The sequence below is a fragment of the Pseudophryne corroboree genome, chromosome 8 (assembly GCF_028390025.1).
Source record: "Pseudophryne corroboree isolate aPseCor3 chromosome 8, aPseCor3.hap2, whole genome shotgun sequence".
Taxonomy (NCBI): Eukaryota; Metazoa; Chordata; class Amphibia; order Anura; family Myobatrachidae; genus Pseudophryne; species Pseudophryne corroboree.
Window position 1 is genome coordinate 54,420,903 of NC_086451.1, and position 24,857 is coordinate 54,445,759.

General features: G+C 47.9%; 1 protein-coding gene across 6 annotated transcripts in view; it reads left to right on the forward strand.

The window, feature by feature from the left end:
• The first annotated feature begins 272 nt into the window (after nucleotides 1-272).
• Nucleotides 273-24,857, forward strand: part of HCFC1 (host cell factor C1) — a 94,508-nt gene continuing 69,923 nt past the window's right edge. For 2 of the 6 annotated variants that reach the window (XM_063936392.1, XM_063936395.1), the window contains exons 1-15: nucleotides 1,811-2,964; nucleotides 9,730-9,878; nucleotides 10,176-10,336; nucleotides 10,755-10,963; nucleotides 14,195-14,279; nucleotides 14,361-14,467; nucleotides 14,578-14,757; nucleotides 15,664-16,017; nucleotides 16,107-16,264; nucleotides 17,306-17,503; nucleotides 17,883-18,107; nucleotides 18,240-18,344; nucleotides 18,528-18,747; nucleotides 19,108-19,241; nucleotides 19,329-19,467. In XM_063936392.1, the coding sequence (XP_063792462.1) occupies nucleotides 2,778-2,964; nucleotides 9,730-9,878; nucleotides 10,176-10,336; nucleotides 10,755-10,963; nucleotides 14,195-14,279; nucleotides 14,361-14,467; nucleotides 14,578-14,757; nucleotides 15,664-16,017; nucleotides 16,107-16,264; nucleotides 17,306-17,503; nucleotides 17,883-18,107; nucleotides 18,240-18,344; nucleotides 18,528-18,747; nucleotides 19,108-19,241; nucleotides 19,329-19,467 (2,611 nt within the window). In that variant the 5' untranslated portion in view covers nucleotides 1,811-2,777. Of the gene's footprint in view, nucleotides 337-1,810; nucleotides 2,965-9,729; nucleotides 9,879-10,175; nucleotides 10,337-10,754; nucleotides 10,964-14,194; nucleotides 14,280-14,360; nucleotides 14,468-14,577; nucleotides 14,758-15,663; nucleotides 16,018-16,106; nucleotides 16,265-17,305; nucleotides 17,504-17,864; nucleotides 18,108-18,239; nucleotides 18,345-18,527; nucleotides 18,748-19,107; nucleotides 19,242-19,328; nucleotides 19,468-24,857 lie in introns of those variants that run through there. The other 4 variants (XM_063936390.1, XM_063936391.1, XM_063936394.1 and 1 more) reach the window with 3 other exon arrangements.

Consider the following 24,857-nt stretch of genomic DNA (forward strand, 5'->3'; position numbering starts at 1 on the left):
GCACACATGCAGTACGCCAAGCGTCTACCTGTGCACAACACCCGCTATAAAGAACAACAACAACGCCCTATTACAGCCTGCTACAAATTCCATGTTGTCTGTATGCTAATGAGCCGCCGCCATGTTTACCGCCCGAAGTGGACAGAGAGACGGGGGTGGGGCGGCCACATTCCAAAATGGCGACGTCCTCTACCTCGTGCCACCAGGCCCTGGCAACCGTTGCTAGGTACGGAGCGCAAGATGGCCGCCGCGCCCGCATAGGAGGAGGAGGAGGCGCCGCCATCGCCATGACAGTCCCTGGGAAGAGAAAAACGCTGCCGCCAGTCTGTGTGTGCGGTGAGCGTGTCACTGAGGCCCGCAGAGCTTTGTCCGCATTGTGTACAAAAGAGAAACGCACGCGAACGCCGCGGTTCACGTTTGTTTTCCTTTTGTACTCCTCCCCACCCACATCCGGGCACGCAGGAAGAAGCCGTCCGCCGCCATTACTGTGTCTGCTGCCTGCCAGTGCCTCTTCCTCGCTCTCAGCGGAGGGGGGAGTGGTCAACAAGATGGCGCCTTGTGCAGACACTGACGTGCAGTAAAGTGCAAAGTTCTGGCAGTGTGTCTGTGATAGTGTACAATAACCGCAGGCGTGTGTATGAGCGCTGCGGGGAGACATAATAATGCCCGGCTGTGCCACTCACTGAGCCCGGGAGCCGCCACCAGCCCCCCTGTATCCGGCAGCCCGGTCTCCTCCTCCCACATCTTGTGTTTGTGTTCCAGACGTGGAGGCTGCGTGAAAACATGGCGGCTTCCAGAGACAGGAGCGCTTCCTCAGCCGCGTCTCCCTGCCAACCACACACGCCAACCAGCCTCATCCTGCCCTGACCATAAGCTCTGCCCCCCATGCTCTGCCTGTCTTTGCTGCGGCCAGTACATACATGTGATGTGACCTGTACATATATGTGATGTGACATGGACATACATGTGATGTGGCCAGTGCATCCATGATAATGATCGATACATGTGGCCAGTACATATATGTGATGTGACCAGTACATACATGATGTGACCAGTACTTGATACATGTGGCCAGTACATACACGTGATGTGACCTGGACATACATGATGTGGCCAGTGCATACGTGTGATGTGACCACTACATACATGATAATGATCGATACATGTGGACAGTAAATATGTGATGTGACCAGTACTTCATACATGTGGCCAGTACATACATGTGAGGTATGAGGCACGCACTCCCTCACACCCACTGATAATGATAATAAAGAACCTGCTGTCTCTCACATTACCCGTCGCCGCCTCACACCCAGCTCTATCCTGTCCCATCACCATATGCTATACAGTGCCTGTAATATTCTTCATTTCATTTGCTATTACTGTGGCTACATTCACTGTTATATCACGGATTGTGTCATTGGCAGCTGTTGGGGAACTACGGGTCCCAGCACACCCTGTTAGTCTCTGCTGGTAGTTGTAGTTCCACAACATCTCTGGAAGGGGCTGTATGTGCTCTGGTGGGGGGGTAACACGTCTCTTCTTACGGATTGATTGTATTCTCCTGCACACCAGCAGTGCATATGGCTATGAGGCTCTATGTTCTGCACTCACATTACCCAGCCCTAAATAAAAATAACAATACTGTATCTATCCATGTGTAAGTATGTCTGTGAGTCTGGTGATTTTGCACACATCACTTGCACTGCAGCAGGCGGCACTCCCAGGCATGAGAGTGACACCATATCCACTCTAGCCGCCATTTTGCCATGGCTACCGCCGCTGTGCCCGCCCCACTCCAGGCAGCAGAAGGGCTGCTCAGTGAGCCTAGTGAGGGACACTGGTGCTGCTGCCGGCGGCCTCTATCCCCCTCCCTCCCGCGGCCGCTGGGCAGCCGAGTCCCCGCCTCCATCTTATTGTCTCCGGAGGAGGAGGAAGACGAGAGGCGGTCGCTGACAAGATGGCGGCTCCCAGGGAGGCGTGAAAAGAGGCTCCGGTGCCCCGTCCCACGCTCGCACACCGATCATCGCGGTGGCCGTCATTTTGTGAGCTGCTTTGGCACGGGCAGCCATTTGTTTGCGCTCCTTTCCCCGGTTTTCCCTCAGATTCCCCCGCGTTCCAGGGTCCCCGAGGTGGCGGTGGGGGCGGAGTCTCGGCCCTCAGCCTTCGTACACAGCGGAGCAGTGCTCTGCCGGTGCCGGGTCTGATCCCTGACCGTGCTGACGCCGCCGCCAGCGGCCCGGAGGAGGCGCCCTCTCGCCGTGTTGTCGCTCCGCCCGTCGCCATCTTTGGTTTTCCTACCAGCTCTTTATTGGTTTGTTTGGACGGCACAAGATGGCGGCTCCCATGGACTCCCTCAGCTTCGCCGCTCCCGGGTGGCTTTAGAGAGGAGAAGCGGCTCGGCCGAGTCGGGAGCGGGCTGCCAGCGGAGGAGGAGGGAGACAGCAGCCGCCTCTCACAGCCGGAGACCCGGAGGAGCCGAGGGGGCAGCAGCAGGCGCGGGAACCAGCTTGTCTTCTCCCCGGCCGCCGTCTTAAAATGGCGGCTCCCATGGACTCCTCAGCGCCACAGTGAGAGCCGGCAACCGACTAGGCCGCGGCCCCGGGGCTCCCGTATTACCCACCCCATTTCACACGTCGTGCCTGAGGCCGGCCACAGCACTCTCACCCCTGGCCCCGAGCCGGTCCCGGCCGCCCGGACGGCGATTTCTCACCCCCAACCCCCTCCTTTCTTCCCGCATCTAAGCCGGTGAGCGTGAAGGAGCTGTCACCCCCGCCATGGCCGCCCCTCCCGCGGTGACGGGAACCACTGTCCTGCAGCCCCGCTGGAAGCGAGTGGTGGGCTGGTCGGGCCCAGTGCCTAGGCCTCGTCACGGACACCGGGCCGTAGCCATCAAAGAGCTGATCGTGGTGTTCGGGGGCGGAAACGAGGGCATCGTGGACGAGCTGCACGTCTACAACACCGGTGAGTACCGTGGTGGGGGCCGGCGCCTGCGCAGCTGCAGTGCCCGACCGGGAGCCGCTACTGCCCCCTATACGTGGTGCTGATAGTGGGGCGGGGGGGGGGGGGGGGGTGTTCTATTTTGCTGCTGCCGTCGCTTTTATTGGGCACAGGGATTGCGGGAGAGCACTGATGGGACTGGAGCACTGTGCGCCAGGAAAATGGCGGGTTCCCCGGGAGGAGGGGGCGGCTGTCTCGCTCCTGCATGCAGTATTATTATTATTATTAGTGACATAGGCGTTTCCTCCATGTCCTGTTGTTGCAAAGTGAAGAAAATGTTACTATTTGCAAGTTTTGTGTAAGTGTACATGTTTCATAGAGCACCTTTTTGCTTTTATGTACTTTATTCTTTCCCATTTCCAAATGCATTTGTTTATTGACAGCTACCTGTACTGTGCCAGCATATTCCGCTGCATTGTACAATTGTAACGGTAATAAAACAAGACTGGGTCATTACAAAGAGGGTCCCCGCTTGCAAGTCAGCGCTCTGGGCGACATACAGTTATCGCCGGCGGCTGTCACTGTCGGGCGCCCAACGGAGCTATTCTATTGTAGCTTGGCGAACAGCTGCCGGCGCTGGCATTTCAGCTCGCACCCCTCTAGAGGAGGCGAGCTGAAATGGACGAAAAGTCACCTGTTTAAGCGCTGAAATTGCACTTTTCCGGTTGCGCCACGCACTTTGGCCATTTTATGCGACTAAACCCGGGCTGTCTGCACGCTGTTAGCGCAAAGGGGAAAAAAATGTGAATATTATCCCCCAATCTCCCGTCACTTTTGACAGGAGGTTGGGTGCGATAAACAATTTAATCTTACCATCTGTACTTAATATATAGTGCTCTACATAGCAATAGTGAGCTACTTGGTAATATATAGTGACTCCTGCCCTTGTTTTCATGTATTCAGCTCACCTCTGTGTAGTAGCTGTGTTGTATCATCTTATTGTGCGTTTGTGTATTATGTCCTGGTTATAATGCAGTGTATAAGCTTTGAATAGTGAAAATGATCACTGAGCCCGTTTCCTCAATGCTGCTGATTGCTTGTCACCATGGTAAATCCATCTAATCGGTAGAGCAGTAGGTGGTGGCGAGAGTGTGTCTGCACACAGCAAGCTGTCAGTTGATTTTGCCTGTATAAGGTGTCACATAGTCCCAGCACTGGGTGATGAATCAGCATAAGCCGTCCCCTTCATGCTGTTGGTCGCACCTAACCAGCTGAGAATCCTGGCGCCAATTTTCAAGTTTCAAAAAGCAGCATCAGAAGCTCCTTTCTCTCCCCCCTCCCTGTAGCAGGATCTACTGTCCCCTGTCTTCTGTATTGCACTGATGTAGGAGGTGACATTTCAGTGTGTCTTACATTTTCACTTGTCAGTGTGTGAGGGCAGTGATACGCAGCACAAAGGACACACTTATGTAGGAGTATTCACTTGTCTGTTAATGGTCTATTCTAGAATTGGCTGATTTTACAGGTTCTGTCCTTAGCAGGCAGATAGCTAGACAGTCCTGGTGATGACGGTCATGTGCCAGATTTGAATTAGGAAATACGCCTTGTAAAGTATGATGGTCATTTAAACCTCTTAATTTGCAAAACGTTATGTCTACAGATGTGAAGTTGTAACTTGTAGTTATTATGCAGTAAACTCAACCACCATACAGTCTTGCTGATTTATTTTTAAAACTTTAAACAGCTGGAAGATGAAACTGGCCTACCCCAAATATGCTTACGGAAAGTGTGTAGACGTATAATGGTTAAATACCCAGGTGTTCGTAGATTTCCTCCTTTAGAGGTTTCCCAGCTTTACGCTCCAAAATGTAATTGATTTAATGTCAGAGAATGTTGGTTCCAAAATATTGCAATACCTTGTGCAGTTGTCCAACCACGTCACGGTCTCCCCTTTATGGTAGTAACATGTTCCTCAGTGTAAATGAATTGCAGCTTGGAGTGTAATTAGTTGAGTGCGGAGGATGTACTGTACAGTATGTATGTGTGTAATATTTTGTAATATATACACACACTCGGATCAGTGCTGGAACACACTTCTCAGAGTTGACTGCGCAGTAACCCAAGTGCTGATGCTGGATCCCCTGATCTCAGGTCAGTGTTTGGGTTGGAAGTAAACACCGCCCTTCTCCCGAGTGTCAGTTGCTGATCTGGAGGGGGAGGGGAGTTAGTCCTCCCAAATCAGGATGTTCCCTGGCAAGGAGCCCCCACAGTTCTGTTTTGTAGCCAGGCTGAAGTTTTTTTTTTGTTTTTGTTATTTAGATCTAAAAAAGCTATAGAGTACACAGTTGGATATTGCATGAAGGCATGGTAAATGGGATAAGAGCAGGCACTACAAGAGCAATCTGACAGCTGGGACACAATTTTAGCTTTGTTTTTGCTCTCAGCATCTTTTGGTCCTATTCCTTTGAGTAGGTGGTATGTGTTTTGTTTTTCTCTCTCTCCCTGAGGCTTAGTTATTAGGAGCAGTAAAATAAGGAACATGTTCCTGTATATGCTGGCATTATGTAAATAAATATTAATAATGCTCAGTTCAGACTGCGGACACTGGACAGATGATACAGCTGTGGGGTGCTGGGTATTGACCAAGGTCTCGCAGAGATGGAGACAGGTTAATGTTGAATACCCTGCTAGAGTATATATCTAGCAGCCATTGGACACTGCAAAGGTTTTCTTTGCAAGATAAGCGGTTTGGTCTATTATGCACATTTAAAAGTGAGGGTTTTTTTTCCTCACACCTCTGGAGCCTGCAAGAAAAAAATGTTTATGCCACAGCTAATGGGTGTCTGATCGGAGCAACAATTGAAAAGCTCTGATACACACCCATTCATTTAGAGGGCCAGCAGTGGGCACGCACCACAATTGAATCGCCCCCACTATGTCCTATATAATATAAAAGTATACAATAAGGGTAATAGCTTAAGCAGTGGAACGTTCAGTCATTTGGAACAATCTATTTGCTTCCTACATCATACTGAACAGTATGGTCCAAAGGGACCTAAGCATTAAAGCTCTTCTGTCATCTGTTAATGACTGGTACAAAGGGCTTACATTTCAATGGTGTGAACACTTTTATACTTGCTCTCTGTAATGGTTATAGGGGGTAATTCAGAGTTGATTGGAGTTGTGCTTAATTCAGCACATCCACGGCCGCTTTCTGAAAGTAACCCCTCCCCTCCCTGCACAGGTACAAAAGCATTGCACGGCGGCGATGCTTTTGTACATGAGACATAGCTCCCTACCAGCGCAGCTGCGCGCTGGCAGGGAGCTACCCGTCTCTCTCCGGGTCGCAGCGCCTGCGTTGACCGGACCGCGCCCCCAAAACGGCGGCCAATGCCACCGGCCTGCCCCCTCCTGCCCAGCAAACGCCTCTGCCTGTCAATCAGGTAGAGGCGATCGCTGGGCTGAGATGCCGATCACATCTCTGGCATGTGCCGGCGCAATTCAGACCTGATCGCCCGCTGTGTGAAAACGTACAGCAGCGATCGGGTCTGAATTATCCCCATAGTCTGTTATATTGCAGTGATTCTATGGGGGTGATTCAGACCTGATCGCTGGGCTGCTAACTTTACTGTCCTGCATTCAGATAGGGGGGTGGGGCGCAAATTCGCCGTGCAAATGTGCGTTCCTATGTGTTCGCCGAGCTGCAAAAATCACTTCAGTCTGTGCGCAGCCCAGGACTTTATCCTACAGTGCGATCACAACAGGCTGATCAGGTCTGGAGCTAATGTCCGACACCCTCCCTGTAAACGCTTGGCCACGCCTTTGACCATTTATCGGGTGTGTCCAGAAAAACGGCTTCCTCCTTTCAATCACTTTGCGAACGCCCGCGCGATTGGATTTTTCGCACCATCCCTTCGCTGACCAGCGATGCCCTTTGTTGCTGTCCGACGCACGTGCGCATTCCAGTGCATGCACGGTTAGTACCTGATCGTCCACTGAGTGAAAACGCACAGCCGCGATCAGATCTGAATCACCCCCTAAAACTAGCAAGCAGAAGCGAAGCCTTATCTACCTCAACTATGGCTGTTAACTATACAGATGCCCACCTGTCTGTCTGGATCACCTTTTCACCTATGCTGCTGAAGGGAGAGCAGAGGGAGAGGTGGAGCAGGGGATGGGGTGAATTTTCAAAATGGGAGGAGATGATTATTATTATTATCCTTTATTTATATGGCACCACAAGGGTTCCGCAGCGCCCAATTAGAGAGTACATAAATAATCAAAATAGGAAAACAGCGACTTACAGTTGATGACAGTATAGGACAAGTACAGGGTAAATAAACATAGTTACATCAGCAGATGACACTGGAATAAGTATCAGGTGGCAGAAGACTGCTGGATTTGGTGATTTTTGAAGATTATTAATGTAAGAAAAAGGATAAGCACATGAGGGAAGAGGGCCCTGCTCGTGAGAGCTTACATTCTAAACATGGGGGTCTGGAATGACACAGAGCCCCAGGGAGGACTCCATTCCCCCCTCTGCCAGACTGCAGATTCACTGCTAAGTGGGGTAATGAGAAGTACAGCTTAAAAGATGCCCACCTATCATTCTAGTGATTCACTTATCTTAAGCTCCCTGCTTGGTCAATATAAATTAATTTGAGGAATAAGTGGGTGGAGTGTATGGGGGAAATGTAATAGGGTCTGAGTTTGCAGAGATCTGTGATTTCAGCTGATATTGTATGTGTTTTTAAAGCTGCAATCATTCACAAGGCAAAACCAACATGGATTTGTTTTGGGAGGTTGTGGGGCACATTTATCATGGATTGCATATTGGATGCGATCTGGGCGCTCCTATCGGGTGTCTGTACCACCTGGCACCCGCAGGGACAGGGGCTCCGAAAGGAGCCCATCCCTGCGAAGTACGCTGCAGGCTGCCAGGGTACTGCACGTGCACGGTCCCATGTGACCACCATGCACTGAGGCCTTTTCCAGCGGAAGGGGACTGGGAACCCAGGCTGAACTCTTTCCGCGATCCGTAGCCCATAGGCTACAATGGGCTACCTCATTGGTAGCTGCGGGGAACAATATAGGGAATGCTTTGCATTTCCAATATTGATAAATCGGTCAGCATCACATCCCGCCATAGAAAACTGAGGGGTTGCAGGTGAAGGCGGAAATGGAGGCATCTCAGCAGGTAACGGAGATATCTGCTGCAATCCCTCCTTTTCTACATTCCAGGGATACTTAATATTTGCGGCTAACCCCTGAAAACTGTTTTTTCGGGGACATACTGTAGCTGCAAATGTTTGATAAATGGGGACCCCGAGTCTTTCTGTATTTCCCAAGAGGCATTTGTAAAGTTTTTTTTTTTTTTTCTTTTTTTTTTTTTAAACTGGTGATCAGAGATGGTCACACAAATGGCAGTAGTGTTTTCCCTTTATGTATGTTTTGCATTATGGGGTCGATTCAATTCGGCAACTTATGAATAGCGCCGGGAATTGGCTCCCGACCCGCAATTGTCGGGAATTCTTCTCTCATCCCCCGGGGATGAGAGAAGAAACCCGACAAAAGTGCTGCCTCGCGTACGGCGCGAGGCTGATTCTAAGTCGGAGAATGCCCGTTCTCCCGACAATTCAACCTGTTTAGTCGGCGAGAACGGGCCATCGCCGACTTAACTGGAGCTGAATTGAATAGCGTCGGGAGCTAATTCCCGGCGCTTTTCATAAGTTGCCGAATTGAATCGACCCCTATGTTATTAGTTGGGATCATTTTATGAAAAGAATTGAAGGAGAGAGGTGTAATAGTTGCATGCAATTTGATAATTTACATTATTTGTCACTTACAGAAAATACATACTTTCACTAGTAACTCTTTGCTTTCTAATACTTTGTCACTCTTGCATGGATTTTCCCTTGATGGGAATTGTCTGAGGCTTTATGAAAATCTGCTCCTAAAATCTGAAGTGTTCCGCTACAATTCTGACTATGGGTTTTCAGTAATGCTGTTTCCAGCAGGGCTCCATGTGAGTCCCCTGTGTTTCACTCGTTGTTCTCTGTAGGAGTTCCAGAATACAAGACCGTTTATAGTGCGGCAAGCAATCTCCGATTAGAATACATTAGTGGGTGATGTAAGTTATACGTGTATTAAAATAGCTTGTCCACTTTTGTACTCTGGTCTGCTGCCTGAACTGTTGGTGCACTTCTGAGAGCTGCCAGTGTCCCTGGGCAGGAGGTACCAAATGCTGGAATGGGAGATGCGTAGTGAATGCAATTGCCAAAGTGTTCAGTTGCCACATACTAGCTTAATGTGGTCCTCAGTGCTGATACATCTCTCCTCTCCATGCTGGGGACGTAGCCATAACAATAAAAATGCCAACACCACATTGTTATTAAAATGTTGACAGGCACCGTGTTGACGTTCTCGGAATGATGAGGGATAGGTGGACTATACTTGCCAGAATGCATATGCGTCTGAGGTCTCTGCCGGAACTGATGTTCACGTGCCCGCTGGAGACGTATTCCACATGTGTCAACATTCTATTATGTTGACACTTCACGTCAGTATTGACAAGGTCAATGTCGGGGTTATGACCACGTTGACATGCAACTAATCTCTATGCTGTCATGTGCATTTCACTGGGAGCTAAGGATAGGCAAGCGTGTTTACTAGACACTTCCCATGGGGCTAATGTTAAGGCTTGTCTGGCTATTCTTGCGCTGGTTCAGTTTAAAAGGAAACTTTAAGCCATTATGGGATACAAAATGAAATGCGTTTCCTGTCTTCTAGCTACAAACCAGTGGTTCATCCCTGCCGTGAGAGGAGACATCCCTCCTGGCTGTGCTGCGTATGGATTTGTCTGTGACGGTACTCGCTTACTAGTCTTTGGCGGAATGGTGGAGTATGGCAAATACAGCAACGACTTGTATGAGCTGCAGGTACAGGATATTACTTCAGTGCTTTTTCACCAAAAATACCGCTGTCTCTTTCTCTATCACCCCAGTCATACGCTTTGTTCTGTAGTTTAAAGCAAATCTATCATGGTTGGAAATTGTAATGATACATGTTGGGTTATGCTTCCACTTTGATACGTTGTCATGCCCTTGTAATTATTGTGGAACAGAGGCTGTTGAATAACGTCGTAACAGTAAGTTCAGCTGCGTCTTGAAAAGAAGTAAAGTTTTTTTTAGGATTTATGTTTATGGTCTTTAATCTCCATTATCACCGGTGTCCAGGCAAGCAGATGGGAGTGGAAGAGGTTGAAAGCCAAAGCCCCCAAAAATGGTCCTCCTCCTTGTCCACGTCTTGGACACAGTTTTTCGTTGGTGGGAAGTAAATGCTACTTGTTCGGTGGCTTGGCAAATGATAGCGAGGACCCAAAGAACAACATTCCTAGGTAAGCAAATCTCCAGGGTTTTTATATTGCTTTTATGCCGTTATTGTAATTTGTCTTGTAAATTTCTATTCATATTTAGTATTCCTGCTGGGAACTGGGCAGGGGCAGTATTTAGTGCATGCACCCGAAAATGCGGATCGGACCTGTGGCATCACCATTGATGAGGTGGGGTGGCCCTTTCTACGTCACTAGTGGGGGGGGGGGGTCTCAGCCATGCAACGTCATTAATTGGGCTGTGCTCTGCATTTACAGGGTGATAGGATTCCCCCCAATCTCTCACTTTAATGTGAATAGATGCTGTGCATGGCACCTATTCACGCCGCAGCAGGCTGTTTTAGCAGGGTGCCACTAAAAGGGCAGGTTCTAAAACAGCCTAGCATGAATTAATAATAATATTTATTTTGTTTTATTAATAAAGGTATCTGAATGATTTGTACATATTGGAGTTGCGTCCTGGCTCTGGTGTCGTAGCGTGGGACATCCCTATAACTTATGGCATCCTGCCTCCACCCCGGGAATCTCACACTGCTGTGGTGTACACAGATAAGGACAGCAAGAAGTCTCGCTTGGTGATATACGGTGGTATGAGTGGATGCCGGCTTGGTGACCTGTGGATATTAGATATAGGTAAGTTTACATGTCCTTTAATATTTGAACATTAAAACAAATGTGCTAAACCTGCTGTACTTATTGTCAGTGTTTTTATGTAGTATCTTGGTCCTTCTTATATTAGTAAATTGGAGTGCATTTAGCGTATGTGAGATTAGACTTTTTCCCTCTGAAGAGCAGATACTGCTAATGCCTGTATTCTTCTATTTGGCCTTCGGCGCTACCTCTATGCACCCCACTTCCCCAGTCTTCTCTTCTCCTTTTTCATCCTAGGGCTACATAAAGCTCGATATGTCCAAACTGACTCTCTCCCCCTCCCTCCTCCCAATGTGGCTGCCCAAATCAAGCTTCCCTCATAGGTAACATTATCATGAGCTCCCCATGCTTTCTGTCTTGGTGCCACCCATGACTCCACTCACAGCTGTACTCCACACATACAGTCTCATCACTACCGCCTAAACATTACCAGAATGCCTCTCGTCATTCTGGACATTAACATCCACACTCTCATTATCTCCGATCTTGACTACTGCAACATCCTGTTATCCGGCCATCCCTTCACTCAAATCCACCCTAAATGCTCTGGTAATTCTCTTGCCCTCACATCTGCACAAGTCCAAAAGTCCTCCTAACATAGAATTCCATTGAAGCTGCTTGTCGTAACCGGTACCTACCTCCCTCCTACATAAAGACTTCATCACAAGATACATTCCTTATCTTAGATCTGCATCTGAGATCTGCAGCTCTTCTCCCCCAAACACACTCTCTCACACACACACACACACACACACACACACTCTCTCTCTCTCTCTCTCTCTCTCTCTCTCTCTCTCTCTCTCTCTCTCTCTCTCTCTCTCTCTCTCTCTCTCTCTCTCTCTCTCTCTCTCTCTCTCTCTCTCTCTCTCTCTCTCTCTCTCTCTCTCTCTCGTAACCGCAACTTCTGCCTCCGAAGACTTCTTTCGTGCTGCTCCCCTCTATCTTTGAAACAAACTAAAACGGGAAAAAGGCGCCTCCCTGAGCCTATGTTGAAACGCTGCCCGCTGCTCCCAAAGGAATAGGGTATTAGCAATCCCTAGACAATTGGAACCAAAAAAACTAAACAAGAGAGCGCAGGCAGACTTAACAAAAGTTCACAATTTATTAAAACAGTGATCACAAAATAAGATAATATAAAAATGATTATGATTAAGAACTAATTCCGTACTACAACTCCATATATTCCACACATTAAAGTGCACTGATATGCTAGTATATTGACAATATGAAGTATTCTAGAAATTTTAAGCAGCTGGTGTTTTAGATGCTGAAGATCTGGATGTTATACGTATAACAGTCTCATACTTGTATTGATTTGTTCAAAGTGAAAATCACGTATATACAAAGTCAGTGCACTGTTGATTACAGATTAAATATCTGTGAGTTACCTCCAATGGACGAAGCACCCGTTCCGTTTGGTTAAGTATATCCTCATACAGGGATTTAACGCTTATTGCTTCCTTACTGTGAATATAGCACTCCCGAGTGCTCAGGTGTCCGCTTGTTCCAGCGACTATGTCCACTGTTCTCTCCTTACTTAGATCGTGTCCAGCTCGTGACTGCTCACTGCTCCAACGGATCACCTGGCAGTGCCGCGGCAGGTCGAAGTGCCGTTGATCCAAAAAGACAAGCTGTCAGCCACGGTCCCCTTGTTTGCAGGAGGGACCAATGCGGGTGGCTTTATTCGGGCAGATCCCGACCCGACAGTTGAGGTGAGCTAGCCGCCACGGTCCCCGTGATTCAAAATGGACCAGTGCAGGAGGCTGAAATCGGGCAGATTTTTACACGACAGTGGAGTATAGCTGGAACCGGTGAAGTCCGTAAAAGGTGGAAGTTGTTGGATAGAAGGTAGTCGGATCCTATAGCAGCCCTGACGCGTTTCTCGACCGGCACAATCTGGTCGTTTCCTCAGAGGGTTATAATGTATATAACTGTTATAATTATAACCCTCTGAGGAAACGACCAGATTGTGCCGGTCGAGAAACGCGTCAGGGCTGCTATAGGATCCGACTACCTTCTATCCAACAACTTCCACCTTTTACGGACTTCACCGGTTCCAGCTATACTCCACTGTCGTGTAAAAATCTGCCCGATTTCAGCCTCCTGCACTGGTCCATTTTGAATCACGGGGACCGTGGCGGCTAGCTCACCTCAACTGTCGGGTCGGGATCTGCCCGAATAAAGCCACCCGCATTGGTCCCTCCTGCAAACAAGGGGACCGTGGCTGACAGCTTGTCTTTTTGGATCAACGGCACTTCGACCTGCCGCGGCACTGCCAGGTGATCCGTTGGAGCAGTGAGCAGTCACGAGCTGGACACGATCTAAGTAAGGAGAGAACAGTGGACATAGTCGCTGGAACAAGCGGACACCTGAGCACTCGGGAGTGCTATATTCACAGTAAGGAAGCAATAAGCGTTAAATCCCTGTATGAGGATATACTTAACCAAACGGAACGGGTGCTTCGTCCATTGGAGGTAACTCACAGATATTTAATCTGTAATCAACAGTGCACTGACTTTGTATATACGTGATTTTCACTTTGAACAAATCAATACAAGTATGAGACTGTTATACGTATAACATCCAGATCTTCAGCATCTAAAACACCAGCTGCTTAAAATTTCTAGAATACTTCATATTGTCAATATACTAGCATATCAGTGCACTTTAATGTGTGGAATATATGGAGTTGTAGTACGGAATTAGTTCTTAATCATAATCATTTTTACATTATCTTATTTTGTGATCACTGTTTTAATAAATTGTGAACTTTTGTTAAGTCTGCCTGCCCCCTCTATCTTGCCTGACAAGAGTAGTGCACACAACATTCGTCATGTTCCTTGAGTTCCAGTTGGATGCGTTACTGTTTAGGCCCCCTACCCTCTACATAGGCTAGACTGTACACCGTAATTATAAACGGAAGGCTAAACCCAACTGCTAGGGGTGTGATGAGTGGAGTCAATTGAATATCGCCCTGTGATCTCATGTCACTTTAGACTGGAGTTCAGACTCTAAATAACAATTGAATATCGCCCTAAGGACACTAGTTATTAGGACTGTAATTACTCTGTAGACTGTAAGCTCTGAAATGCCTGTTTTTATGTATTTTTGTGTTTTTTTTATTTTTTTTTTTGTTACACCACCTGCTCAATGCCACTTACAAATAATGATGATGCATGTTTGGTCTGAGCTATGTCACTATGTTCTCTTTAGACACGCTGACATGGAGTAAACCCAATCTGAATGGTGTTGCCCCTCTGCCTCGAAGCCTTCATTCTGCCACAACTATAAGCAACAAGTAAGCCAAAGCTGCTTCTCTTCTCTTTCCATGTGATGGCTCACTCCGATGTAATGAAAATGTATCTGTTTCTCCCACCAGGATGTATGTTTTTGGAGGCTGGGTGCCATTGGTCATGGATGATGTCAAGGTAGCCACCCATGAAAAGGAATGGAAATGTACAAACACACTTGCTTGTCTCAATCTTGGTAAGTCCTTTTTGTTTGTATTCTCCTAAGTAAGTAGCTGGTTTGATCAGAAGATTGGCCCCATTCGTTCTAAATGGATTTTGAAAACTATTTCCTATTTTCAATTGCAGACTCCATGGCATGGGAACATATTGTCATGGATACAATGGAGGATAACATTCCACGGGCTCGTGCTGGCCACTGCGCTGTAGCGATCAATACACGATTGTATATATGGAGTGGTCGGGATGGCTACCGTAAAGCCTGGAATAACCAAGTGTGTTGTAAGGACCTGTGGTACCTTGAAACAGGTGAGTAGAAGATTCCTGCGTGCTTTAGAAATGGTGACTGTTATAAATGTCTTGGAATTGGTGTGGCTTGAACTGCTCAGTCATTTACCCGTAGATTTTGTTTTTCTGAATGTCATCCCTTTAAAGCAAACGCAACATTCTCACATTGAGGCAGATATAAGAAAAACGTTCTAACGAATGTTATATACCTGCTGCTGTATCGCCACATTATCGTGGTGATACGCCCTGTCCTTCCGCCCCAATGTACTATACAGGCCCCCGCTGATGTGGGAGGGCTCTGTCACCTTCCTGTGATATGCGTCCTCCCACATAAGCCAGCCTGATATCGCCGCTAGCTGTACTAACGCGCATGCACTGTCACCTCAGCTCCCAGTGAGCCCTGCGGAGTGAGCCGGCGCATGCACGGATAGGCTGTGAGGACGCCGGGCATTGAGGAGATGCGAGGAGACGTGTGGGGGTGATGTCAGACGCCGCTGTGGAGAGGTGTGTGGCGGCGACCAATAAAGTTAGTTTGATGGACCAAAAAACCCAAAAAAACCCTGTAGCGAACCAGCAGCAGAAAGGCACCGCCAGCCCCGACCAGCCGAAAAGGACAGAGGGAACGGTAAGCCACTGCCCCAGCCATAATACATCTGGGAGCCTTCACCTTCAAATGGGCACAGCGCACCCGACGTAGCGAGCCCATGCACATAGCGATTGCCTTAACCTCCCGCTGTGAGCCGCATCATAGTGGCGATTCGGTAGCAGCGGGAGTTATGTGCAAAAAGCACATAGCGCACCTTCTTACATCTGCCCCATTGTTCTGTACTAATGCTTTCATAATGAAAATTTGTATTTCACATGGTTTTTTTTAGGTTGCAAATTTTCTGGTATCTTTAAAATGAATTGCTGCTTTATCTTTCACAGAAAAGCCACCTTCACCTGCTCGTGTTCAGTTAGTTAGAGCAAATACAAACTCTCTGGAAGTGAGTTGGGGAGCTGTATCCACTGCAGACAGTTACTTGCTGCAACTTCAGAAGTATGACATACCAGCTGCTGCCGCAGCAATGTCACCGGCCAATCCAGTTCCGTCTGTGCCAGTAAATCCGCCCAAGAGTCCTGCGCCTGCAGCAGCTGCTCCAACAGTGCAACCTGTCGCCCACACCGGCATCACCCTGGTTCCACAGGCTGCCTCTGTGCCTCCCACAACAGCCACTATTCAGGTCTTGCCTACGATCCCCGGTAGCCCAATTGCAGTGTCTGCTGCTGCTCGTCCTCAAGGCAAGTTCTTTGCTAAATACTTGGTCTCCTATGATTTCTCCCGTGCCCTATTGCATATAGCATCTTAATCGATGTACCAATTTCTGTAGCTGTTCCAGCAGTCCTGAAGATGGGGACACCACAAACAGTCAGTACGCCACTCGTTACTGTTCGGCCAGCCACACAAGTTGGGAAAGCACCAATGACTGTCACCTCCCTTCCACCTGGTGTACGAATGGTGGTACCTGCCCAAAGCACCCAAGGGACTGTAAGTATTGTCGTTTCTTGCCTGAAAGTGATCTGAATTGAAGATAAGATAGTTTATTGTCACTAAAAATATTAGAAAATGCAGAAGTGAAATGACAGTACAGTACACTTATTCTTTGATAGACAAATGAGAATTCAAACCAACAACTATGGAAGGGAAAAAACTGTTTCTCATCCCGCTAGTATGGCAACCAAGACACCTGTAACGCTTCCCAGAGGGCAAGAGAAAAAACTGGGTAACAAGGGTGACTACTGTCGCTAATTATCTTGTTAGCCTTAGCCACACTCCTTTTATTAAATATCTCCTCCAATTTAGGCTGGGATAGACCAGTAATCCTCCCAGCAGATTTATGTACCCTACCCAATGTTCTACGATCAGCACATTTAGTATTACCATACCACACCGTGATTGCATATGTCAACACTCTCTCAATCATGCAACCGTAGAAATTAACTAAAATGTTTTGCGAACCCGCTGCTCGAAGTCTACGCAAAAAGAAAAGGCGTTGCTGAGCCTTTCCCGCCACAGCAGTGATACGCGAAGACCACAACAGATCTTCAGAGAAATTAATTCCTAGAAACTTTATTCCTGAACCCTTTCCATTTCCTCACCATTGATGAAAAGCGGATGTACAGGGGTTTTCCTAGACTTTCTAAAGTCGATCACAACTTCCTTTTTGTTTTCTTATTGTTCAACAACAGGTTATTATGCTCTCCCCACTCAACTAATTGCTTTATTTCCTCCCTGTAACGATCCTCCTCTCCTTTAGTAATCAACCCCACAGGTGTAGTGTCATCCGCAAATTTTACCATAAAGTTTAAGTCTGAATGAGACGTGCAATCTAAAGTTTACATAGCATATAAAAAAGGACTTAAGACACAACCCTGGGGAATGTTATGCGTTGTATGTGGCTTGTTGTACAGGTTTCTTTCTTTTTTCCCTTTTTCTTCCTTTTCAAAACTGTTGAATTGTGCGTGTCAAGAGTTGCTGCCCTAACAACGGAAGGATTGTGTATTTACTATCTTGGTATTTGCCTCACAGGCTATTGGCAGCAGTCAGCCTATGAGTGGTATGGCGGCTCTTGCTGCGGCAGCAGCTGCTACCCAGAAGATACCTCCCTCCTCTGCACCCACAATGCTAAGCATGCCTGCTGGAACAACCATGGTGAAATCTGTTGCAATGTCCCCTGGAACCACCACGCTCCCTACTACTATGAAAATGGCATCCTCCCCAATCATGGTAAGAAAGTGACCGAAATGAGTTTAGCTGTTGTAGATGTGTTTTTCAGGAGAGGGGGGGTTACAGTCTCCTGGCTTGTTTGCCATTTTTTAAGGATATGTATACGTAGGCTTGCCATAATATCCCTTTAATCTGGGACACCTATGGTTTACCCCTGTTCTGTGGCTGTCCAAATTTAAGCCTGCGTTTCACCTGGTTTTAATCAGCCACAGAACCTGTGTAAAACATAGGTGTTAGGATTAAAGGGAAATTATGATAAACCTCCGTACGTGTGACTACTACTTGGTGTTTGTTTTTTTTAATAGAAATGGTATTTTTGAAACTGTTAACTTGATGGATGTGAAGAATAATAGTTTTATAGTTCCCCTTCTCTTCACAGGTCAGCAACCAGGCCACACGCATGTTGAAAACTGCGGCAGCGCAAGTGGGCACTTCGGTTTCTTCCGCTGCAAACGCACAGAATCGTCCTATCATCACTGTGCATAAATCGGGAACGGTCACGGTCGCCCAGCAAGCCCAAGTTGTAACCACAGTGGTTGGAGGAGTCACAAAGACAATCACTCTTGTGAAAAGTCCGATTTCCGTTCCTGGCGGCAGCACTTTGGTGAGCACTTCCCACGTGTCAATATAAAACAACTGTTCGGGGTGTTACTTGGAGGACACATTAACATATAATACGTTTTACCTGGTTGTTGTTGTTTTGTGCCAACACCTAAGTACAGTGTTTCTTTCTTAGATTTCAAATCTTGGCAAAATGATGTCTGTAGTCCAAACCAAACCAGTCCAGACATCTGCTATAACAGGACAGGCATCTTCTGGGCCATTGACCCAGATTATTCAGGTATGCATATTGGTGATGAGGTTTATAAATGGAGGTTGTCTAGTTTTCTTGGGTGCAGCCCTATAGTAACTCATTTTGCACAGTTTTGTCTTAATTTTTAAATGTGCATATTTAACCGCAGTGTCTGATACTGCTCTGCAGACGTGCTCTAATTTTCCTTTTGTTTTTCTTATCTACGTCCAGACCAAGGGACCTCTTCCTGCTGGAACAATATTGAAGTTGGTGACCTCAGCAGATGGCAAACCCACAACTATAATCACCACGACGCAGGCTGGAGGCACGGGCACCAAGCCTACCATTCTCGGTATCAGCAGTGTGTCACCAAACACAACGAAGCCAGGAACCACCACCATTATTAAAACTATCCCAATGTCTGCCATCATTACACAGGCAGGAGCAACAGGTATGTCAGCCTTATACCTCTCCTATGGTACTGAGCCAAGAATTCACCTCTGTCTGCTTTGCCAAGCCGAACCGTTGTCAATTAAATATTTGCTCTGTGGAAAGTATTCGGTTTTACCGGCAGACTTACCGTTTACCATAAATGGTGATTTGGTAGAATGGAGTTCACTTCATGTCTTCACTTGTCTCTGCGAGCGAGCCAAACCGTAATCCCTATGAATTATAAAATGCCATTTGTGTACAAAGTTTGTTTTTGACGATGTTACTGATCCTCTGCAAAGTCCCCCTCCATTTACAATGCTGGCATCAGAAGTGTGTTTAGTACCTAATTTACATTATTTGTTTGATATTTTTACTATAGGTGTCACAAGCACCGCTGGGATGAAGTCCCCAATTACCATCCTCACCACCAAAATGGTAACATCCGGCACACCAGGCAAAATAATAACAGCTGTTCCTAAGCTGACAAGTCATGGACAACAGGGTTTAACCCAGGTGTGTACACAAAAGCAGACAACTGTATCTAATATCTAACTTTGCCTTATTTGTGTCTGGTCTAAATAACTGTAATGCATTTGACAGGTGGTTTTGAAGGGGGCACCTGGCCAACCGGGCACTATCCTTCGAACAGTCCCCATGAGTGGCATGAGACTGGTCACTCCTGTGACTGTATCTGCAGTCAAGCCGACTGTAACTACTCTCGTGGTTAAGGGGACCACAGGTAGGTGTTCTGTTCTTGCATGTAGCTGTAAACATTTGTGAATATTGGAACTTATTTATTTTTATTATGGAGCTTATAGAGGTAGGTGGATGAATGAAATAGAGCAGTACAGGTTTGCTCTCAAGATTTTACTAAGTAAATACTGGTGGTATTTAGAGCTAGTTTACTTCGGTGTGAATCTACTCACCTGTTGCATTTTCATCCCTGTGTGACACACAACTTCTGTTTCCATGGCCAAGCTGTGAAAGTTGGCGCACGAATGTAAAAAAAAAAAGTACAATATTCTGAGGTCTGAAAACCCAAAATTGCTACAGCTATATTTTCTGTTTGAGAGAGCATGAAATACAAAGCTTGGGTTGTGTCTTGTATTCCTGGGTTTACAGTATGCATAAAGCAGAGTCTCACTAGCCCTATTATGTGGCTTAGCTTATGTAGACCTATATTTCTCTCTTTCTATACTGGATATGGACACTGGGGTATAAAGAGTCCATCAAGGGGCCAGGCTCTGTAAGCCGTTGTTTGGTGTATTTACCTCCTGGAATAAATCTAGGTGTCTTCAAATTCCGATTAAATTCAAAACAGGTGTTGAAAAGCCTCCCTGTATTCTTCACCCCCATGGTCAAGATATACATTTTGGCTCCTTCCTCCCCTGTTGGGGCTGGTTTGTTGATCAATATATATTGCCCGTTTATGCATTGGATGTTCTGTGTGCCTGTTGGTTTGTAAGTGTATAGGAGTACTTTGTTAGCCCTATACTTATATTTCAGTGCTATGCTTTTGTCTCTAACCAAAAACCCCCATAAAACTATTTGTGTGAACATTGATTTCTCTGACGTCCTAGTGGATGCTGGGGACTCCGTAAGGACCATGGGGAATAGACGGGCTCCGCAGGAGACTGGGCACTCTAAAAGAAAGATTAGGTACTATCTGGTGTGCACTGGCTCCTCCCTCTATGCCCCTCCTCCAGACCTCAGTTAGAATCTGTGCCCGGCCAGAGCTGGGTGCTCCTAGTGGGCTCTCCTGAGCTTGCTAGAAAAGAAAGTATTTGTTAGGTTTTTTATTTTCAGTGAGATCTGCTGGCAACAGACTCACTGCTACGAGGGACTGAGGGGAGAGAAGCAAACCTACCAGCTTGCAGCTAGCTTGTGCTTCTAAGGCTACTGGACACCATTAGCTCCAGAGGGTTCGAACACAGGGCCCGACCTCGATCGTCCTTTCCCGGAGCCGCGCCGCCGTCCCTCTTGCAGAGCCAGAAGACAGAAGAATCGATGAAAACGGCGGCTGAAGACTCCTGTCTTCATTAAGGTAGCGCACAGCACTGCAGCTGTACGCCATTGCTCCCACAGCACACCACACACTCCGGTCACTGGTGGGTGCAGGGCGCTGGGGGGGGCGCCCTGTGCAGCAATTAGTATACCTTTTGGCACAAACTGCACATAATACAGTTTATAAAACTGTATATGTGCTAAAACTCCCGCCATTAACATTATACAAAAAGCGGGAGAAGCCGCCGCTGAGGGGGCGGGGCCTTCTTCCTCAGTACACCAGCGCCATTTTCTCTTCACAGCTCCGCTGGAAGGACGCTCCCCAGGCTCTCCCCTGCAGTATCCACTACAACAAGGGTAAAAAAGAGGGGGGGGCCCACATAAATTTAGGCGCAAATGTGATTATAAGCAGCTATTGGGAAAAATCACTCTTTTTAGTGTAAATCCCTGTGTTATATAGCACTGTGGTGTGTGCTGGCATACTCTCTCTCTGTCTCCCCAAAGGACTTTTGTGGGGTCCTGTCCTCAGTCAGAGCATTCCCTGTGTGTGTGCGGTGTGTCGGTACGGCTGTGTCGACATGTTTGATGAGGAGGGTTACGTGGAGGCGGAGCAGGAGCAGATAAGTGTGGTGTCGCCCCCGACGGGGCCGACACCGGAGTGGATGGATATGTGGAAGGTATTAACCGACAGTGTCAACTCCTTACATAAAAGGTTTGATGACGCAGCAGCCTTGGGACAGCCGGCATCTCAGCCTGCGCCTGCCCAGGCGTCTCAGAGGCCATCGGGGGCTCATAAACGCCCGCTAGCTCAGATGGCAGACACAGATGTCGACACGGAGTCTGACTCCAGTGTAGATGAGGATGAGACAAATGTACAGTCCACAAGGGCCATCCGATGCATGATTACTGCAATGAAAAATGTATTGCACATTTCTGACATTAACCCGGTTACCACCAAAAAGGGTATTATGTTTGGGGAGAAAAAGCTGCCAGTGACTTTTCCCCCATCTGATGAGTTAAATGAATTGTGTAAAGAAGCGTGCTGTTCCCCTGATAAGAAACTAGTGATTTCTAAGAGGTTACTGATGGCGTACCCTTTCCCGGCAACGGACAGGTCACGTTGGGAAACATCCCCTAGGGTGGACAAGGCGCTCACACACTTATCAAAAAAGGTGGCACTGCCGTCTCAGGATACGGCCGCCCTAAAGGAGCCTGCGGATAGAAAGCAGGAGGCTATCCTGAAGTCTATATATACACACTCAGGTACTATACTGAGACCTGCTATTGCTTCAGCATGGATGTGTAGTGCTGCAGCAGCATGGTCTGATACCCTGTCAGACAACATTGATTCCCTCGACAGGGATACTATTTTGCTAACCATAGATCATATAAAGGACGTCGTCTTATATATGAGGGATGCACAGAGGGACATTTGCCGGCTGGCATCTAGAATTAACGCAATGTCCATTTCTGCCAGGAGAGTATTATGGACTCGGCAGTGGACAGGCGATGCTGATTCTAAAAGGCACATGGAGGTTTTGCCTTATAAAGGTGAGGAATTGTTTGGGGGCGGTCTCTCGGACCTCGTATCCACAGCAACAGCTGGGAAGTCGACTTTTTTTACCTCCGGTTCCCTCACAGCCTAAGAAAGCACCGTATTATCAAGTATAGTCCTTTCGGCCTCAGAAAGGCAAGCGGGTCAGAGGTGCATCCTTTCTGCCCAGAGGCAAGGGTAGAGGAAAGAAGCTGCACCAGGCAGCCAGTTCCCAGGAACAAAAATCCTCCCCTGCTTCCACTAAGTCCACCGCATGACGCTGGGGCTCCACAGGCGGAGCCAGGTGCGGTGGGGGCGCGTCTCCGGAACTTCAGCAACCAGTGGGTTCGCTCACAGGTGGATCTTTGGGCGGTACAAGTTGTATCTCAGGGATACAAGCTGGAGTTCGAGGCGACTCCCCCTCGCCGTTACCTCAAATCAGCCTTGCCAGCTGCTCCCAGGGAAAGGGAGGTAGTACTGGCGGCTATTCACAAGCTGTACCTCCAGCAGGTGATAATCAAGGTTCCCCTCCTTCAACAGGGACGGGGTTACTAATCCACAATGTTTGTGGTACCGAAACCAGACGGTTCGGTGAGACCCATTCTGAATTTAAAATCCTTGAACACTTATATAAGGAAGTTCAAGTTCAAAATGGAATCGCTCAGGGCGGTGATTGCAAGCCTGGAAGAGGGGGATTTTATGGTGTCACTGGACATCAAGGATGCTTACTTGCATGTCCCCATTTACCCACCTCACCAGGAGTACCTAAGGTTTGTGGTACAGGACTGTCATTACCAATTCCAGACGTTGCCGTTTGGTCTGTCCACGGCACCGAGAGTATTTACCAAGGTAATGGCCGAAATGATGATACTCCATCGGAAGAAGGGAGTTAAATTATCCCGTACTTGGACGATCTCCTTATAAAGGCGAGGTCCAAGGAGCAGTTGTTAGTCAGCGTAGCACTATCTCGGGAAGTGTTGCAACAGCACGGCTGGATTCTGAATATCCCAAAGTCGCAGCTGATTCCTGCGACGCGTCTGCTGTTCTTGGGCATGATTCTGGACACAGAACAGAAGAAGGTGTTTCTCCCGGGGGAGAAGGCCCAGGAATTGTCATCTCTGGTCAGGGACCTCCTGAAACCAAAACAGGTGTCGGTGCATCATTGCACGCGAGTCCTGGGAAAGATGCTGGCTTCTTACGAAGCAATTCCCTTCGGCAGATTCCATGCAAGAATCTTTCAGTGGGATCTGTTAGACAAATGGTCCGAATCGCATCTTCAGATGCATCGGTTGATCACCCTGTCCCCGAGGGCCAGGGTGTCTCTGCTGTGGTGGCTGCAGAGTGCTCATCTTCTCGAGGGCCGCAGATTCGGCATACAGGACTGGGTCCTGGTGACCACGGATGCAATCCTCCGAGGATGGGGGGCATTCACTCAGGGAAGGAACTTCCAAGGACAGTGGTCAAGTCAGGAGACTTCACTACACATAAATATACTGGAACTAAGGGCCATTTACAACGCCCTGAGTCAAGCAGAGCCCCTGCTTCAAAACCAACCGGTGCTGATTCAGTCAGACAACATCACGGCGGTCGCCCATGTAAACCGCCAGGGCGGCACAAGAAGCAGGATGGCGATGGCAGAAGCCACAAGGATTCTTCGATGGGCGGAGAATCACGTCCTAGCACTGTCAGCAGTGTTCATTCCGGGAGTGGACAACTGGGAAGCAGACTTCCTCAGCAGGCACGACCTCCACCCGGGAGAGTGGGGACTTCATCCAGAAGTCTTCACACTGATAGTAAATCGTTGGGAACGGCCACAGGTGGACATGATGGCGTCCCGCCTCAACAAAAAGCTAATAAGATATTGCGCCAGGTCAAGGGACCCTCAGGCGATAGCTGTGGACGCCCTAGTGACACCGTCGGTGTACCAGTCTGTTTATATGTTCCCTCCTCTTCCTCTCATACCCAAGGTACTGAGGATAATAAGAAAGAGAGGAGTAAGAACCATACTCATCGTTCCGGATTGGCCAAGAAGAACTTGGTACCCAGAACTACAAGAAATGATCTCAGAGGACCCATGGCCTCTGCCTCTCCGACAGGACCTGCTACAGCAGGGGCCATGTCTGTTCCAAGACTTACCGCGGCTGCGTTTGACGGCATGGCGGTTGAACGCCGGATCCTAACGGAAAAGGGCATTCCAGATGAAGTGATTCCTACACTGATAAAAGCTAGGAAGGATGTGACAGCAAAACATTATCACCGCATATGGCGGAAATATGTTGCTTGGTGTGAGGCCAGGAAGGCCCCAACAGAGGAATTCCAGCTGGGTCGATTTCTGCACTTCCTACAGTCAGGGGTGACTATGGGCCTAAAATTGGGGTCCATAAAGGTCCAGATTTCGGCCCTATCTATTTTCTTTCAAAAAGAATTGGCTTCACTGCCTGAAGTTCAGACGTTTGTTAAGGGAGTGCTGCATATTCAGCCCCCTTTTTGTTCCTTCAGTGGCACCTTGGGATCTTAACGTTGTGTTGGATTTCCTGAAATCCCACTGGTTTGAGCCACTTAAGACCGTGGAGTTAAAGTATCTCACGTGG